The sequence below is a fragment of the Protopterus annectens genome, chromosome 12.part0 (genome assembly GCF_019279795.1).
Source record: "Protopterus annectens isolate FY-2018-M chromosome 12.part0, PAN1.0, whole genome shotgun sequence".
In the NCBI taxonomy this organism is placed as follows: Eukaryota; Metazoa; Chordata; order Ceratodontiformes; family Protopteridae; genus Protopterus; species Protopterus annectens.
The window spans coordinates 522,417,981-522,432,744 of NC_056746.1; the positions used below are offsets into that span (position 1 = coordinate 522,417,981).

Consider the following 14,764-nt stretch of genomic DNA (forward strand, 5'->3'; position numbering starts at 1 on the left):
AAGTGGAAATAGATATCTGGTGCAGATATCTGGATGACTGCTGAATGGTGTGGCAGGCAGATGTGACATATTTGCAGGAATTTTTGGAGTATCTCAATGGTAATTTGAGGGGTATTGAGTTTACTCTTGCATCACATCATGACAGTATCAACTTTTTAGATGTAACTGTGTATCGGAACAAGGATCATACTCTTAATACCAAGACGTTTCATAAATATCCACAATACAACAGCCTGCTTCATGCATCTAGTATGCATCCCCGCCACACCATGCGCAATATTCCAAAGTCACAATTTATGCGCATTAAAAGGATCAGCTCATCTACACAGGAGTTTGAACATGCCAGACAGGATTTTTCTAACAGGTTTTTGGACAAGGGATACAGAGAGTTTGATATTGCACTTGCCAGCGATTGGAGTTCTGCTCAGGATAGGGACACACTGTTGGAGTATAAACAGCGTAGGCCAACACAAGCGGGTCAAAACCTCAGGTTTGTGACAACCTATGGACATAACTTCATTAGAAATGTGCTAGATACCCATTGGAATATACTCATGGCCAATGACCAACTTAGGGAATGTTTGGGCCCCAGATGCCAATTCTCCTATAGACGAGGGAGAACTTTAGGTGCTCACTTTTCGCACTTTAAGCATAAGGAGAGTGGGGGAGCAGTATATAAACAATTGACCATGTCAGGGGATCAACTATTGGGAATGTTCCCTTGTGGACATTGTGGGTCATGCCAATTTGTGAGTAAATTAAAACAATTCACTAGTGCAAACACCAGCAGGGTGTATGATCGCAGGGTCTTTGGCAATTGTGTCAGTAGCTGGATAGTATATTTGGCCACATGTAAATGTTCCGCTTTTTATTTGGGCCAAACTTCTCGCTCATTAAGAATTAGGATGTCTTGAGCACAGAAGTGATATCCGAAATAAAAGTGAGACGAATGCCCTATACAGACATACTATCAAACATGCCAATGCTGATTTTAGAATTATGGTAATAGAATTATTGGTGATAGGAGTAACCAACAAGGCTGGCACACTATTCTTAATCATAAAGAAAAATACTGGATCATTAATTTAGGGGCGCTTTTTTCCCCAGGACTCAATGACCACGTATGATGGGTACCACAGACCATTGTGTGGTTTTCTGTTTTGTTCTATATATTTATATACATTACACTTTTTGTGTGTGTGTAGATATATATATATATATATATATATACACACACACACACACACACACAGTGTGCTTGTATGTTTATATACGTATAAAATAATAGGTTATCTACATATGTATATGTATTACTGATATATATTTCTAACTTACATTGATTGTGTTTTATACATATTCAATGTACTTGCATTTTTTGGGTTGGACCATGTCTGTTATTGGTTGGGGGTGTGTATATATAGCTACAGTATGCATCTATTATGTAATGCTTTTTCAATGAAGAAGGCTGGTTAGCCGAAACCGGTCTGAATAAAGTATTTCATGTGAATAATACTTGATTTTCATTTTTTTAAGTGTTTTATGTACTCTTTGTGCTGGCCACTGGTGTTTTTAAATTGTTAAAGGTTTGGCTGTGTATTTCCGTACATGCAGAGTGTTGGGTTGCTTCATACACAGAGGTACCCCAGGAATCAACAGGTTTTTCACCCTTCGAGTTGCTGTATGGGAATAGGGTGAGGGGGCCTTTAGATTTGATTCGTGATGAGTTGGAAGGTGAGTGTGAATTCCACAAGGAGTCTGTTGTGACATATGTCCTAAATGTCAGGACAAGGCTTGGGGAGCTCATGGGCTTGGCCAAGGAGAACCTGCCAGAAGCAAAACAGCAGAAAAAGGCCCGGTATGACAGGAATGCTCAAGCCTGAGAGTATGCTGTGGGACAGCAGGTTACGGTGCTCATTCCTGTCAGACAAGCTGCAGGCAGCTTGGGAGGGACCCTTAGAAGTGCTAAGGAAGGTCAATGATGTTAATTGCATGGTAAACCTGGTAGTCAAGAAGCCTTACCATGATGGGGAGTTCTGGGTGTTCAGTATTTGCAGTGGATGGCAGGTGGATGGTTCAAATCATGGGGTGGCGACTGTACTCAGCAAAGTTTCCTCAGAGGGAGAAGAGCACTCAGTTGCATATTTTAGCCATGGGTGCCAACCCAGGGAGGAATGTTATGCAGCTGTAGAAAAAGAATGTCTAGCCCTAGTATGGTCACTGCAGAAACTTCAGCCGTATCTGTATGGAAGAAAATTCCCTGTGGTTACAAACCACCATCCCTTAAAATGGCTACATCATGCCGGCCAATAAAATGTCAAGTTAAGGTGGAGCCTAGGGTTGCAGGCATATGACATGACAGTACGACACTGTACTGGGGTCAGCAATGCCAATGTAGATGGGCTATCGAGACAGGGTATAAGTTAATGGGTGCTCCCAGACAAGCCCATTTCTCTCAATCATTGTTTTTTCAGGGTCACTTGACAAACTAGCTTGAGTTTTCAAAAGTGATATTATGAGGCAGTGCCATCTGTGCCAGGGAGAGTAGGTACATGTGTACATATGCCAGCATAGCTAGCTGGAATTTTATAAAGAATTATTTGACTACCACACTGATTTGTACAGATGTTGGAGTTAAAAAAAAATATAAAATGCATCAACAGTAGGTCCTCCTGGACAGAAAGAGTGTATGCATGCATATTAGGTTGCATTGTTGTAACTGATCAAATGTGTATGTTTGGTAAAAAAAATAAATCTCAAAAAAGCCAGCTCCACCACACAGATCTATGTAGTGGAGCTGGCTTTTTTTTTTTTTTTTTTAATAAGTGTACATTTATTAAAGAATCCTGAAAAGGTGGAAAGTTTGAAATTGTGTTATAACTTTCAGACTCTGCCACAGAAATTAGCAAAGCTGTATGTGCATTGTAACAGAGTCAGGTGACCAAAGGTGATTTCATCCTTTAACCAGCATCTGGTTTCTCTGAACTGTCGCAGCAGCACTTTGGAACCTGACAGGAAAGATTTCTGACAGGATATATATCTCACAAATCCACACACAGACAGACATCTGGCTTTTGCTGTGGCAAGACACTTTGCACACATCAGCATGCCTTGCTTTTGTAAGTAGTCAGGGAACAGTAATTCCTTAGTCAGTCAGGGACATTTAGTGAATAGTTTAGCACTGTTTTCTGTATCTGAGAAACTATCCAGTTGTATTTTGTATAGCTCTGTGGTTGAAACTTTTTTTTTATTGTATTCTTTTGTTTTCCGTTTTATTATTTATCATTAAATATTTTAATACCCTTCACTGTGGCTGGTCCTTTAGAGAATACTTTTAACATCTTGAGAGAACTTGTGCTCATTTGAGTAACACTGTGGATGCTCCTGAAAGCCTTGGTGCTTTGGTCACACACTACCATTTGTATTAGTATTAATTTTAGACAGTATAACTGAGTACCCTTTTTAACAGCCTTGGGGTAGCTGACTGGTGGCAGCATAAATATATCAGAGTCTGGGCAGAAATGGACAGAGCTAGTAAATCTGTGCCAGCTTTTCCCAGGTGTGTGTGCGAAATTCAAATACCCAAGTGTGTGTATCAGCTACTAGGAACAGGGACACAGAACTCCAAATTGGTCAGTGTGGAGTTTTTCTCTCTCTCTAGACCCACATAAGAGTCCAGCCCCTCTGGAGCATGCTCTCTCTGTGTGGTCTAAAGGGAAATTGTGCTTGGTGCAGGGAGCTGCATCTGAAAATACTGTGTGAATCCATCTTTGCTCTTAGTGATCGTCCCTCACCAGAGTCAGTGGTGAGGCTCAAGTGTCCTTGATTGCTGGCCCAGAGTAGGGACCCGTGTCACAGGTATCAAACTCCTATCACACTGCATGAAAGTTCTGGACAGTTATTGAGAAACTAATATGCAGAGTAGTGGAAAGATGAGAGAAGAGCAGTTCAGATACAGATAAAGATGCAGCACAACTGACCTGACATTTGCAAAGAGACAGATACTTGGGAATAAGCAAGACATGAGGAGAGCCTCCAACTGGGCATTCCTGGACTTGAAGAAAGCATATGACAAGGCCACAAGAAAGTTGATTTGGGCAGCCTACGGTGGTTTGAAGTCAGAGAAACACTGGCAGTAGTAGTACAGGCTATGTGCAAGGGCCCAATGACTCAAGTATGAACAGTGTTCGGTCTCACATAGGGATTTGCCAGTGGGAATGGGTGCGCATCAGGGTTCAGCTGCGAGTCGACTGCTGTTCATACTGGTGATCGACTACATTAACAGGTTGGAGGGAGAGATCAACAAAGTTGCTGTATGAAGGCACTGTGGCATCACAGGCAGACTCTGAGCAAGAACGTCAGCAAGGAATAGCGGAATGGAATGCAAAATTTAAGGCAAATAGGATGAAACTGAGTCCAAACACAATTGCAATGGCAGCAAATGGGGGAAATAAGCAGCGACTGAGAAATCAGATAGAAGGGAAAATAATGGAACAGGTTAACAGCTTTAAGTACCTGGGAAGCTTCATCCAACTTGTACAGTGTCAGGGGCAATGTTTGACAGAAGAATGCCAAAGAGGCCAAGAAGTGAGGCATACAAAAAGTACAGTTCTGTACCTACCATAAATGTAGATGTTAGAGTGCTAATACAGCTGCGGTCATTACAGATGGGTTCTCCTGCCGTCAGGCGGGTCCTCGGCCGGCCGAATTCCAAAGTCTAGGTCCGGCGTCGGTTGTTGTTGCTTTCTTTCCTGACGTCAGTGCGACAGGGGTATACAAGACACAGCCGACGCCATTTTCTTCAGTCTTTCTTGCCCCAGATGTCAGGTGCCCCTAGAAGGAAGGCAATATATATATATATATATATATATATATATATATATATATATATATATATATATATCTATATATATATATATATATATATATATATCTATCTATATCTATATCTATATATATATATATATATATATATATATATATTATATATAATCATGCAATGCAATATAGTCAAAAATCAGTAGTTGCAAGCAAATACACCATAGAAGGATAACCCAATCAGGTTGTAAGATGAGGAGTTAGCCACTAGGTCTGTACCCAGAGGGGAAGGAGGGAGGGAAACCCTGACTGCAGCTGTATTAGCACTCGAATATCTACATTTATGGTAGGCACAAAACTGTACTATGTTCATCGTGCATACAGCTGCAGTCATTACAGACGGGTAGAATCCCAAAGCTACGCACAGGGTGGTAGGCACTAGGTGGAACTGGGAGGAGCCAGAATGCCCTGCAACATAGCAGTGGCAAAGCCTGCTCTAGTTTTGGAGTATAAAGGTAGGTGGCAGTGTTTAGTGAAGGTATGCACAGAACTCCAAGTGGCTGCCTCCAAAATATCTTTGGTAGGGACTCCTCTGAGGAAGGCTGCAGAGGTAGCTGTGGCCCTTGTGGAGTGGGATCTGATGCCTGCAGGTACAGATTTACCATGAAAGGAGTAACAAAACCGTATGCAGTGGCCTATCCATTTTGAAATTGTCTGTTTGGAAATTGGCTTCCCTTGAGCTCCTACAGCATAGGACACAAAGAGTTGTTCTGATTTCCTGAAAGGCTTTGTTCTGTCCAAATAGTAACGTAGCTGTCTATGGATGTCTAAGGAATGTAGCAGCCTTTCCCCTTTGTTTTGAGGATTGGGGTAAAAGGTAGGTAAGTGTATGGCCTCATTTAAAGCTACCCTGGATACTACCTTAGGCATAAATGACGGGTTGGTTCGTAGGGAAACCCTGTCCTGATGGAAGATGAGAAAGGGCTGCACAGCCATGAGGGCTTGTAGTTCCGAGACCCTACGAGCTGAGGTAATAGCCAGAAGGAAAGCTGTTTTCCAGGACAAATATTGCAAATCTGTTGAGGCAGCTGGTTCAAAGGGAGGCAATGTTAATTTTTCTAGAATGTAATTAAGATCCCAGGCTGGTATTGGTGGTTTCCTTGGAGGTCTTATATTCTTAGCCCCTCTGAGGAACTGCCTTAAGAGTGGGTGAGAGAATAAGGGTGGATCAGTGTTGTATTCTGCAGAAATGGCTGAGGCATGGATTTTGATGGAGGAAAATGAAAGTCCACTGTTCAACAGCTCAGCTAGATACTGTAATATCTGAGGCAAATTCAGTTTTCTAGGATCCTGGCCCTTTTTCTCATTCCAAGCGCAAAACCGTTTCCATTTTGCGGAGTAAGCGTTTCTAGCAGATGGCCTTCTGGCCTCCAAAATGACATCCTGCACCTCCTTGGAGAGTAGGGTCTGTTGTGGTGTTAAGGAATTTTCCATGCAGCCAGATTGAGTGTTTTCAGCTGACTGTGAAGAGTTTTGTAGCTGTGCTGAGTCAGGAGAAGAGGCATTAGAGGTAGGGTCCAGGGAGGAGAATGTGTTAGGCTCCTCAGGAGTGGGTACCAGTGTTGTCTTGGCCAGTCTGGAGCAATCAGTATCATCTTTGGTCTGTCTGCTCTTGCTTTCAAGAGCACCTTGGGCAGCAGAGGCAAAGGTGGGAAGGCGTAAACTGTCCGTGCTGCCCAACTGAAAGAAAGGGCGTCCACTCTCCAGGCCTTTGGATGAAATGTCCTTCAGCAGAATTTTGTCAATTGATGATTCTTGTGGGAGGCAAAGAGATCTGTCTGGCCTTCCCCACACTTGGATTATCTTTGTAAACACTTGAGGATGCAACTTCCATTCATGCGGGTCTGTCATATTTCTGCTTAGATTGTCTGCCAGCGTGTTTTCCAAACCTGGCAGGTACTGTGCTTGAAGCTCGATTTGCCATTCCAGAGCCATGTTCCAAAGTGACATGGCCAGCCTGCACAGGGGGTATGAATGTGTTCCTCCTTGTTTGTTTATGTACCACATTACTGTGGTGTTGTCTGTTCTTATCAATAATTGCCCTGGATGCAGGAGGTCCTTGAAAGCTGTAAATGCATTTATCACTGCTAGCATTTCCTTTTGATTGATGTGAAGGTGCTTTTCCTTTTGCGACCATTTGCCCTGAATGCACCTGTCTGTCATGTGTGCCCCCCCCATGCGTAGTCTGAGGCGTCTGTTGTGATGACTTGATTTGCTTGAGGCTTGCAGAATGGTAGACCTGTGTTTGTTTGGCATGCTTGGGCCCACCATAGAAATTCCTTTTGCAAACATGGAATTAGTGGTATTATCGTTTCCAAACTGTGGCTGTGTTGAGACCATAGGTTTTTTAGGTACCATTGAAGTTTCCTCATATGCAACTTTGCAGATGGGATTAGAAGAATGCAAGATGCCATGAAGCCCAGAGCCTGCAGGATTTTCCTTGTAGTTAGCCTGGTACAATTTGCTAGCATCTTGAAGTACTGAGTTAGTTGCCCCTGTTTTTCTGGCATAAGATAGGCCATCTGGGTGTTTGTGTCCAAGTTGGCACCCAGGAAAATTATTTTCTGAGATAGTGTTGGCCTGGATTTCTCTTTGTTGACTGTGTATCCCAGAGAATTCAATAACAGTGTTACATAAGCCAGATGTTCCAGAAGTATGTGTTTGCTGTCCGCTTGGATCAGGCAATCATCCAAATAAGGGTAAATTTGTATCCCTTGAAGTCTGCAGTAGGCAATTACTGATGCCAGGCATTTCGTGAATACTCTGGGCGCAGTAGATAAGCCAAAGGGCAATGCAGAGAATTGATAGTGGATTGAACCTGCAAGAAATCTGAGGTATCTTCTGCAGCTTTGTCTGATTGGGACATGCAGGTATGCCTCCTTGAGGTCCAATGTTACCAGCCAAGACTCCTTGCCCAGCATGGGAAGAAGCTGCTGCAAGGTGAGCATCTTGAATTTTGGTACGAGTAGAAATGTGTTTAGGATGGATAAGTCCAAAATGGGTCTCCAATCGGTTCCCTTCCTTGGTACCAGGAATAGTCTGGAATAAAAACCTTGACCTTGTTCGTGAGTAGGTACCTCTTGAATAGCTTTCATGTCCATGAGCTTTGAAATTTGTATTTGAGCCTCTGCCCTTTGATTGTGTGGCAGGTTTGGCATGCCTCTCATTTTTGGAAGTGTGAAAATGAAATCTGTAGCCTCTGTTTATAATGTCCAGGATCCATTTGTCTTTTGCGACAATATGCCAATTTTTTGAAAATAATGCCAGCTTTCCTCCCAAGGGTGCTGCCACCTGAGCCTTGCTTGGCATGCAAAGGGGAAAGTCATTGGGTTTGTTTCCTGTATTGTTGTGCACTGTCTTCACCACCTCTTGGTGCTGGAGATGGCCATTGTCTGCCTCTATATGATGCTTGAGATTGTCCTCTGCCCCTTGTGCGCCTGTATCTACCTCTTTGGGGCTTGTCCGTGGCTGGAAAGGACCAGTTTTTTGAAGGCCAATTTCTGCTAAAACGTGGTGGTTGTACCTGTAGAAAAGCTTTGACAGTTTGCATAGATTTAGCTTTTTCTTCCATTTTCCGTAGTATCTCCTCAGCATTAGTACCAAATAATACATCCTTTTGTAAAGGAGTATCTAGTAGTTTAGCTTTAACATGATCAGGCAAGGTTTGTTCCCTAAGCCAGGCATGTCTACGAATGACTGATCCTGTAACAGTAGCTCTACTTGAGGCCTCTAGAGCATCATAGCCACATTCTAAGGTGTGTTTACCCACTTGTTCTGCACTATGCATCATATCCTGCAACTCCTTCAAATCTGGTTGTTCAGGTTGTGACATTTTATTCCTTAATTGTGATAACAGAAACTGCTGATATTTAAGCATATGGAACTGACAATTTAAGGCTCTCATGGCTAGGGTTGCCGAGGTATATACCTTTTTCCCCACCTTTCTAAGGATCTAGACTCTCTCTCGGAAGGTAATGGATTCTTAGCAGTGGAGGTCTTCATTCCCTTGGGACCTTGAGAAATGGTTTCAGGGTCAGCATTATGGCTTTTGTAAAGAAATTGGTGTGAGTTAGGAACTCTGTAGTACTTATCAGGCTTGACTGGGGCAGGAGACAGGGAATCCGGATTAAGGCAAGCCTCCGAGTAAACATCATCAAGTATGTCCAAGACAGGAGGTATCGCCAGAGGTCTGTGCTGAGGTAGCAAAAGAAATTCCCTAAGCCTTTTCTTGGAATCTGAAAAATCTTGGCCTTCCCAATGGAAGCGATCCCTCAAGGTATGCAAGGTTTCCCCGAAAGAAAAATCCTCTGGGGGGGATACAGAAGGAATGGACTGCTCTGCATCAGAATCTTCAAAAGGGGAGTACGAGTGTTCCTCTTCATCAGAATGTTCTGAAATAATGGAGCCCTGGTCAGAAGAGGGAGAATCTTCCTCCACTCTGGGTCTCTTGTCCAGAGGGGGTTGGGAACCCCTGATAAGAGTAATTAAATCCTCAGCCATTTTGAGCATCTGCTTTTTAGGCATGGGGCCTGGAGATGGGCCCTGTGCAACAGGCCTCTTGGAATGCATGACTGATTTAGACTTAGTAAAGGCCTTTATGGAAAAGGAAGAAGGTCTGAAGACACCATGGGTGGAAGTGGACCTGTTCACATTAAGAGGCTCAACACTCACAGTGGCTTCGGTAGCTGTAGTCAGGGTATGGGCCGAGGAACCTGCGGTCTCGGTTATGGGCCGAGGAACCTGCGGTCTCGGTTACAGAAGACACTGCCAGAGGTGTCATCGGTAGTCAGGGGCTGCATAGACGCCTCGCTGAGAATCGGACCACGTGTTGCCGGTTTTGGCGTGGTGTCGGTGGAGACCGCGGACCTCGCATGCCGGTCTTTGTCCTTGCGTTTTTTGGACAAAACAGTAGTTGGAGTCTCCGACGACATTTGATAATTAAAAGCTTTACCAAAAGAGTGCTGGGCAAACTCCGCCCGACGCTTAATAGTGCGTTTATTGAAAGTAGCACAAAAGCGACAGCCCGAGACGTCGTGGTCTGGGCCTAAACAAGGTATACAGAGGGAATGGAAATCCTTATGCGGTATTTGCTTCCCACAAGAAATACAATTGTTAACTTTGTCTGACATCGGTCTGAGGCAAGAAAAGTTTCCAGAACGGGGTACTTAGCTTTAAAGAAGACTTCGGTTTCCAAATTTACGTAATTTCAGGAGCTGGCCGACCAGCACTTGCGAACTGCTTCTGCTTCGGGCACCGCGCGGCAAAAAAGACTGAAGAAAATTGCGTCGGCTGTGTCTTATATACCCCTGTCGCACTGACGTCAGGAAAGAAAGCAACAACAACCGACGCCGGACCTAGACTTTGGAATTCGGCCGACCGAGGACCCGCCTGACGGCAGAACCCATCTGTAATGACTGCAGCTGTATGCACGATGAACATCAGTGGTGTGACCAAGTTTACTTATGGTACAGAAACCTGGGCAAATAAAGGCAGAACAGTTGAAACTATTCATGATTGAGATGAAGTGCCAGAGATGGGTGGTAGGATGCACATTGTTGAAAAAGATGAGGAAACGAGGGCAAAAGAACAGAAGCCAAAGCAGCTCCAACTACAGAAAAGGTCAAAGAACAGATTACAGTAATTCGAGTACCTGTACAGAAAAGCAGAAGGCAATCTGGTGAAGATGATTTGGGACAGACAGGAAGAAAGCAAGACGAAACAATGGCATCCATTAAGGAGGTGGATGGATTTTGTAAAACAAGACCTGTAACAGTCAGCCATGATTGCTGAAGAAGGTAGGAGAGTGGCATTGAATAGAGAGAGACTGAGTTGACATGGCTTTCCGACCCCATGCAGAAAATAGGAAAAAGGGGGTTTGATAACTATGATGATCATGACAACGATGCCTGGACCACAACTAACTAAAATCCAAGAAATGCAGTACTGTGTCCTTAGGCAAACCTGGGTGCCCATGCTCATATCACACGGGTAACCCCCCCCCCCCCACCACCACCAGAAAAAATTACTCACATTGACTCTGTCATTAGGGACTTGTGCATATTCATTGACAATGAAACACCCTTTGGCCAACATGTCACTGTTAGGAAATCCTTTTATACAGCCAGACTAACCAGGGTATATCTTCTAGAACCAATAAAGTCATCAACTCCTCTATGCTTCCTTATTAGGCTAATCATAGAGGATAATGTACCTTTGGTATGTTCTTATCCAAGGACATGATCCAGCTCGACAGACTACAGTGTTTTTTCACCACGAAAAGCAAGGACATGGCCGCCTGGAGCTAACCTATCTGCCTTAAAGTGTGCTCTCTTCTGTGTCTTATTAACTTTTGGGGGGAACCTCTGCCTAGCCTACAGTGCCTTGAAAAATCTAGTCCTGTGCAACTTACTTCATGTCCACAAAACTATCACCTCCCTCACATCCAAAACCTGCTCAAGAAATCTGAACTTCCACCTCAGTGTAAACAGTACCTGCTACAGTGACAGACATTTATCACAGAAAATACCTCTTATGGAATAAATATCCCTGGATGTAAAGAATAGTACTTCCCTGACCTTTTATAAGCACAACCAGGATAATTAGATGGGTAAAGTTAAGTAGTACGCCCCCAGTCTGGTCCCTTATGCCTTTATGGAAAGGGGACATAACTAAGCCCATGGGAATTTCTTCCTGTTGGGTGTCTGGTATTAATTCATGTCTTGGTGAATTCATTAAGATCACTTGGCAAGGCTATAACTGGTCCACTGGATGGACAGCCTAGAATTAATCAACAAACCTACTTAACCTAGTCAGTGTTTTTAGCAAATGTGCTGTGCATTAAAAAAAAGTAGTAAAGCAAAACGACACAATCATTCCTCATATTTTGCTGTGCTCCATATAAAATTTTTGATTTTCCTGCAAGCCACTGAAGATTAGTCAGTAATGCTAAAAACACACACAACTCGGAGCTTTCTCCCTGCCAGAGCTAAGGGAAACACAAAACAGTGCATGTTCCCATCAGAGCAGATGGAAAGTGCTCACACAAATATTAAAACCATTTATTTTCCTAGAAAGACAAAAATCACATTACTAATTACACCGATACTCTCACCCTTCTATATTTCATTTAATTCCATCTATTAAAAAGAAAAACATAAGCTTCACAAATATGCTACACTGGCATTTTAGTAACGCAACAGATACTGAAAGCAGCACTTCTAAATGTGATTTATGCATGCTTACTGTTTTCCACTATCGCCCAATGTGACAGCAAACCACATATGTAGTGAAGCAAATTAAATGCAGAAAACACAAAATAACCAGTGGGAATCCCTCTGATTCTCTGAGAACCAGGGACTTGGAGGTGGGGTGAAAAAACAGTATGCTGACTGGTCCCATGTGCAATCTTTACTGACAGTCCAAGGAACTGCAGGGCTTTCTCCATGTCAGCAAGATAGCTGTCAGCTCAACAGCAGAGTTCAACAATATTCTCTCCCCAGAATAGCTGCTACATAAGCATCAAGCCAACTGCCTCTCTCATTAGCATAATACAAGAGTAAGACTGACCGATCACAAGTCACAGGAGAGGCAGTAGTGAGCAAAAGAGTGGAAGCACAACAAACAGTGGACTTGGTCAGAGTTAACTTTGGTCCATCTATGACTTCTTTCTTGGGATTACAGACATGGCCTTCCTGCTGATCTTTGCACGTCTTTCTTTTTGTTTCAGCCAGCAACACTTACACAGAGAAGTTTCAAGACTCTCCCTCTCCTCTTATGATGAGCAACCATGTTGAAATCCCAACATACTGGGAATTTCCTAATGTTGTGCCTCCCTCCCAGTCCCCAGGCAGGAGAAGTAACTTCTGTGTGGGTCCTGACTGGTGATGTGATGATAGCAAGCACGCTTAGTTCATCTGTCATTAGCAATGAACATGCCAACTTTCTTATGAATTGTACTATTACCAAGATTTAAATAGTGAGAACAACCACAATAAACTAAGGAGAACGAAGCCTAGTACTAAGGAGAATGTAGCCTAGTACACCTATCTGACATTGTACAGTGACAAGGGTGCATTCAGGTAGGGAATATAAGCACCTGCTAGCATGGCAGCAAGATAAGAAAGGAATGGTCAATAAAGTACTCCGGAAGGGGCACAACACAGCTTTTACCTAATGTCAGATTCCCTTGAAGTACTATCAATAAATACGTCATAGCAGTATTTATGCAAAAGCAGTCACAGAGGCAAGATGCCCCCACCTTTCCTTAGCAAATAGTTTTTTCTTTGCAAATAGTTTTAAGATTCCAGACTGGGCTTAAACAAATAGAAATAACGTGACTTTAATAACAAATCGCCAGAATTCTACAATTTGGTTATGAAGTGTTTTGTAAAAATTTAACTTAAGTGGATACTTACTCCATTATCAGCATTCTGAGCAGCTCGCCCTGACCTATACCGTTCAAACCTGTAAAAATAATTAAAATCAGAAACCGTATTTTAAATCACTCTTTAGAAACTGCAGTGTCATGACAACCAAAAAGTAGTTTCAGACCACAGTACATACAACACAAGCTTGATTTGTTCAAAAAGAATTCCTAACATTTTTCTGGAAAAACAATGCACACTGAAATACATTTTGTATGAAGAGGCGGATTTTTGGATACAAGAGAATCTAGTGCTTGTACCTCAAGAGCAATTGACAAATGCTTTCACTTAATTAGTGAAAATGCTGGCCTTGCATGTTGAGTAAAAAAAAGACATACTCAGCCAGTCTCTGAGAAATGGGAACTCTTTGCTACAGGAGTGCTTCTACACAGCACTGTAACAATTCCACACTTCACTATAAGGTGACACCACGTTTTCACTGCAGTACTCTGCATGTGACTCTCATGGACACAAAATATGCATCTTCTGCCCCTAATTCCTACAAACTTTGGAGACATATCATTGTTGGATTACATAAAAAATGATAAAGATTCACACTACTAACCAAGCAATAATTACTTTTAGAACGTTTTCCCCACCTTTCATATCTGAGAAAGACATTGTTTAGGTCATCATTGACATGTAAGAGCTCTTCAGTTACTTCCTCATTAGACATTCGGGAGATGAGTTCCACAATTCTTTGCTGCATAGCTCGACATGTTCTATTCAGCTCCTTCACAAAGAACAAAAAGTTCACTACAAGTGGTATTGCATTCCAGTCCCATCAGTATACAGTGCCAAAAGCATAAACACCCACACCAGCATTTAAGTTACAAACCACAAATTCTTACTAGAAAAATTAATATAACAATGAAGAGGCAACTTGAAAAACTTATCTACAAGCAAATAAATAACTGAAAACCTTACATCTACAAGCAAATAAAAGCACACAATAAAAACTGGGACTGCGATTATTGCTTTTTGCACTTGGTACATAACAGCGGCACAAACTTACGGCAGCACAAACTTCCAAACCATTTCTAAAATGTATCTGTCTGCCTGCGTGTGTGTGTGTGTGTGTGTGTGTGTGTGTGTGTGGCATGTCTGTCGGAGTGTGTCGGGGTGTGTGTGTGCACACGTGCATGAGCATGCGTGTGTGTGTGTGTGTGTGTGTGTGTATGTATGATACAACTGTGCCCAAGATAATGTAAAAATGGGTACTGGGATACTGATTCAAATGGCTACAGTGTGGGTGTGTCTGGATACCTACTGTATACATATCTACTACTTAGATTTTAACAAAGTTCAGCTCGGCAGTAAACAGTTTCTATGCAGGCAGTCCTGTGAAGAGATGGCTGTTTAACCTTATATATACAGCTATCAGCAGAAAACTATTTATCTTGCCGATGTTGTGTCAGCTGCACTGAACTTCTGTTCCTCTCCTGCTCACCACACACTTAGAAAGA

General features: G+C 42.7%; 1 protein-coding gene across 1 annotated transcript in view; it reads right to left on the reverse strand.

Annotated features, from left to right (window-relative positions):
- The window catches only part of TOM1L2 (target of myb1 like 2 membrane trafficking protein), a 927,227-nt gene that overhangs the window by 458,038 nt on the left and 454,425 nt on the right, over nucleotides 1-14,764 (reverse strand). Inside the window, exons 6-7 of the mRNA XM_044088936.1 lie at nucleotides 13,898-14,031; nucleotides 13,290-13,338 (exon numbers count right to left, since the gene is read on the reverse strand). Of these exons, the coding sequence (XP_043944871.1) occupies nucleotides 13,290-13,338; nucleotides 13,898-14,031 (183 nt within the window). The remainder of the gene's footprint in view (nucleotides 1-13,289; nucleotides 13,339-13,897; nucleotides 14,032-14,764) is intronic.